General features: G+C 37.1%; 1 protein-coding gene across 2 annotated transcripts; it reads left to right on the top strand.

The window, feature by feature from the left end:
- The first annotated feature begins 1,212 nt into the window (after positions 1–1,212).
- Positions 1,213–3,094, top strand: LOC125224112 (glycerol-3-phosphate acyltransferase 5-like). 2 transcript variants are annotated; one of them, XM_048127459.1, is made up of 3 exons: positions 1,213–1,789; positions 1,877–1,921; positions 2,042–3,094. In XM_048127459.1, exons 1-3 carry the CDS (start codon positions 1,229–1,231, stop codon positions 2,957–2,959), a joined length of 1,524 nt encoding a protein of 507 aa, XP_047983416.1. In that variant the 5' UTR covers positions 1,213–1,228; the 3' UTR covers positions 2,960–3,094. The 2 variants fall into 2 exon arrangements, with proteins under 2 accessions (XP_047983416.1, XP_047983417.1); XM_048127460.1 differs by lacking the exon at positions 1,877–1,921.
- Positions 3,095–5,166: the final 2,072 nt, after the last annotated feature.

Below are 5,166 nucleotides of genomic sequence, written 5' to 3'. Positions count from 1 at the left end.
TATTCATAGTTTTGATATGAACATTCGATTTCGTATTAGTAGAGAATATATATTACGAAATAAATTTAAGTTATTTTTAGAATATGAATAGTCATAGAAGCCAACTATCTTGCACAACATAAGATATTGATTTTTATATTTTATATGCTTTTGTTAAAAAAGAACTCATTTAGATATTATATTTATTGTCTTGTTCTATTCGAATCCACGGATATGAATTTCGGGCTCCGTCATTGACAAGTGTAACATTTTTATGGGCGGCGGGATTATTTATATATAGATATAGATTATTTGCATTTACCTTAAAGGCTTGAACATACGTTCCAATTAATTATCAGAATATCGATTAATGTGGCCTGCATCTTAATACAAACATTAATTCACTTGTGAAACCATAATTTTACGTTCCTCGTAATTAAATTCCTGTAGCAAGTTACACGTCTGATTAAATGATAGGGTGACAAAATTTATGGCCTCATTTTTATTGTCTTCTTTTAAACAATGCTGAATACCCTACTAAAGCATAATTGAATATAAAAATAATCCAAAGAGTGATAGAGCTCAATTTTATTGTATTCTTTTAAAAAATACTGAATACCCTACTAAAGACTAAACTATAAAGTAGAATTGTATAATCCCAAAGAGATAGAGCTATAGTATAGGGAGGGAGGACCTATCCATACAAAAACAACAATAAAATTGACATACAGCAGCCGCTCACGGCACATGCAAATCTAGCTAACAAATAATTTCGACCAATAAATTAGGCTCCAAAACTTAAAAAAAAAACATATTCAAAAGCAGTTGTGAGAGCAAAGAAGAAACATTGTGTATATATGTATATATTTCTGAATCAATAGATTTGAAACATCAAATTGTTCCAAACTTGCAATAATGAATCATTATAATTTGGGTAAATCCCTTCTCCTGATTCAAAAATTTAGGTGGAAACACGGAGACTTGAATAAAATTGATCGATCTACTAAAATTGCGGCCATTTAAGTTGTTGAGGTTAAGTGATCAAATCATCTTTAATTACAAGTTAATTAACGTGTCACACAGTCGCATTCAATGTAAAAATGGATAATCCACCTAATTCAAGAATTCATAAATCAGACCACGGTTATAGTCGCACCTACCTTCACCTCCCATATATTCTAATTGCATCTCCACATTCATATTCATAAACTAAATCTATTTGTAACATCGATAATTAATCCTAAGAATAATGAGGAGTGTTGTTTCGGAGCTTGAGGGCACCCTTTTGAAGGACCCTAATGTGTTCTCCTATTTCATGCTAGTCGCATTCGAGGCCTCGGGCCTCGTTCGTTTCGCGCTGCTGCTAATGCTGTGGCCCCTCGTTCGCCTTCTCGAGGCGTGTGGGAGGGGCGATGAGGGGCTCAAGCTCACCGTGTTTGTGGCGACGGCCGGGGTCCGTTTTCAGGAGATTCAATCCGTGACTAGAGCGGTTTTGCCTAAGTTCTTCTTTGATGATTTGAATATGGAGGCGTGGAGTGTTTTCAGCGGCGGAGATAGGCGAGTCGTGGTGAGTAAAATGCCGAGCGTCATGGTCGAGATGTTCGCCATGGATCATTTGAGGGCCGATGAGGTTATCGGAACCCAGCTCTCGGTTAACCGGTTTGGCCTCGCCACCGGTTTTTTGAAGCGTGATTTTGATTCGATTGCGGAGGATGTGGCCGAGTTGTTTGGCGACAACTGTGGTCGACCTAGTGTGGGACTAGGGAGACTTGGTTGTGGTTCGGGTCCATATTTTCTTCCTTTGTGTCAGGTAATTTATGTATATCCTTGGATTCTGTTAGATTAATATTTTTTTTAAATTGATAACTGATAACTATGTCAATAACCTATATTATAGATGTCAACATGTAGACATTGCATGTCAACAGAAGGCATAACATACGTATGTCAACTATATTTAGTTCACATCTACTATATCGTAGGTCTTTGACAAATATCTCTAGTTACACATTCAATAAATTAATCTCCATGTTTTTAATTAGGGTTTTGTTTGCAATTATAGAAACAATGCCATCCACCATTTCCAAATGTGAGTGGTGCAAAACATATCCTCCGCCCTATGCCAGTGATCTTCCACGACGGTCGCCTTGCAAAGCGACCGACGCCCGGGGCTGCCCTCCTAATCCTCGTATGGATCCCTCTAGGGATCCTCCTAGCGGCCGTCCGGATCTCGGTGGGCCTAACCCTACCAATGTGGGCCATCCCAAGAGTGGCCCCCATCTTCGGGGGAAGGGTGGTGGTGAAAGGCACCCCTCCCCCGCCAGCCTCAGATTCCAACTCCGGGGTCCTATTCGTCTGCACCCACCGGACTCTAATGGACCCAGTAGTCCTCTCCGCCGTCCTCCATCGCCGGATTCCGGCGGTGACGTATTCAATCTCCCGGTTATCGGAGATCCTCTCCCCGATCCCCACCGTCCGGCTGACCCGGATCCGCGACGTGGACGCGGAGAACATAAAGCGAGAGCTGGAGAGAGGCGACCTCGTGGTGTGCCCCGAGGGGACGACGTGCCGGGAGCCGTTCCTACTCCGGTTCAGCGGGCTGTTCGCGGAGCTGACGGACCGGATCGTGCCGGTGGCGATGAATTATAGGGTGGGGCTGTTCCACGCGACGACGGCGAGGGGGTGGAAGGGGATGGACCCGATCTTCTTCTTCATGAACCCGAGGCCAGTTTACGAGGTAACGTTCCTTAACCAGCTGCCGGCGGAGGAGACTTGCTCGGCGGGAAGGAGCCCTCACGACGTGGCGAATTACGTGCAGAGGATTCTGGCGGCCACGCTGGGGTTTGAGTGCACTAACTTCACGCGGAGGGATAAGTACCGTGTGCTCGCCGGGAATGATGGGATGGTGACGCAGGGGAGGAGTCCGGTGAAGGATGTGGCCAAATTGGTGAGGAAAGTGGTCGGGGGTTTCGTCTATTAGACGACGGATTTTGCTGTTGCTTTTCTACACATATTTTATGTATAGTACTAGTATTTTAATTGAGTGTATATTGTGTAGATGTAACGAGGTGTGTAATGATGGTATATATTTTTATGGAGTACTATTCAATTTCAATTGTTGGAGTACTGATACTAGCGTTCAACAATTAATGTATTAATTACTGACAAACTAGTACTAGTAGTATAATTTATTTCACAGTGAACTACAAAATTAGCCTGTACCTATGACTAGTCGAACGCTAAAGGTATCCATATTTAAAAAATGCATTGTAAGCCTTTACGTATTGGTATAATATCATTTCAGATCCTTTTTCACTATTTTGAGTCTTTTATACACTTTTCCCCTCACCTTTAACCTAAATGTAATTCCAAGGTTGTTTAATTGTTTTCATTTTTATTACTATGTACTATGTTTATTTTATATTAAAATATTATTTTCATTTAATCCATAAATATTATAAATTTAATTAGATTGATAAATTAAAATAATTTATGTTTTTTATTTTAGTTAAACTAAATAGAAGATGGATTGTCGTAATATTAGGATTTATGTTTGATATTTTAGTTAAACATCTTCTATTTAATTTTAATATTAATCTAATCTCAATTAGGATTTATTTTAGTTTAACTAAACTATTTTACTTCTTTTTAATAGTTATGTTATGATTTATGTTTTTTATTTTAGTTTGATAAGTATTTTAATTTATCAATTTAATTAAATTTACAATATTTGTAGATTAAATGAAAATAATAGTACTTAATAAAAAATAAATATAGTACGTAGTAATAAAAGTGAAAAAGACTAAAACATCCTTGGAATTACATTTAGGTTAAAAGTGAGGGAAAAGAGTATAAAAGACTCAAAATAGTGAAAAAGGGTCTGAAATGATATTATACCCATACGTAGAGGCTTACAATGCATTTTTTCAAACATGAGTACCTCTAGCGTTCGACTTATCATACGTAGAGGCCAATTTTGTAGTTCACTCTTTATTTAATTGTACTAGAGTATCTTAGATTTCAGATTATGAATTTCTGTGATGTAATGTTTGTCAAATTCCGATTAAGCACTTCCTACACCACAACTTTGTGTGGCTGTAGCTTCCTTCTCCAGACTCTTTTTCGGTCAATTTCCAGTCTGCGAGTATTCTTCAAATACTATACTACTACTACTACTAAAATTTTATAATACTACTCAGCTCATTTTTGTCTCTCCCCATATTGAAGATCAGTTTTCTCGTAGGTTCAAACATACACTACAACTCATTTTTGAATTGCAAGTTTTCTTGTTAGTGCATGCAAAAAAGTCTAGTGTTGGTTGTTATTAAATCACTCTTCTTTATTCTACTACTATCTACTTTAGTCTCTCTTTTATCTTTCCTACTTTATTCCTTTCTCCTACTTTTCAACACAATTTCTTAATCCCCATGTCTTAAAGTTATGTCTCAATTTAGCTGTGATGAAGGAAGTACTTACTAAAGCAGGAGTACGTTATATTGCTAACTTTTTAAATTACTAACTCTGTTAAATCATCAATGCAGTATATTAAAAATATCAACACGATGACATTAAAATGTCAATACATAATGTCAACACAATATATATATATATATATATATATATATATGTTTTTAATCAAAACAAGTATGGCCTTAAATCCAGAAATAGAGACTGTTTTTTGTCCATTACCTGTCGTTCTCCAACTCATCCTCAACCTCTGAATAGGAACGTTGATCACTGTTTTGCAATGATTGTGACAACCAATCATGGTTAAATACTTACAAAAGAACGTCCTATGCAAGACATGCACTGTGTCAGTATAAATAACATTTAAGTAGTTCTGTGAGGACTAATGTGTCACACATATCAATGTCTCTGGGACACGACCGTAGGTGAATGACACAAATCCTACACAAGTATGATAATATTATTATATGGCACACAAACTGTAGTGCATCAATTTCTTGAATCATAGTGGAATAAGCATTAAAGTTTCTCAAGTTTGCAACTAACTAATACATTTTACAGATATTATATGATTCAAATGTTATATACACATATCTTACACAAATATGACATTTATATTACCACATCACAGACACAATTAATTACATTCAAAGTCATTAAAATAAAATAAAGAAGCACAACTCAACTCAATAGTGAGAATACACAGCAGAGGGAGGAATA

Source organism: Salvia hispanica, chromosome 4 (genome assembly GCF_023119035.1).
Source record: "Salvia hispanica cultivar TCC Black 2014 chromosome 4, UniMelb_Shisp_WGS_1.0, whole genome shotgun sequence".
NCBI classification, from domain to species: Eukaryota; Viridiplantae; Streptophyta; class Magnoliopsida; order Lamiales; family Lamiaceae; genus Salvia; species Salvia hispanica.
The sequence above is the reverse complement of the archived record's forward strand: the minus strand, read 5'-3'. Positions and strand labels throughout refer to the sequence as shown.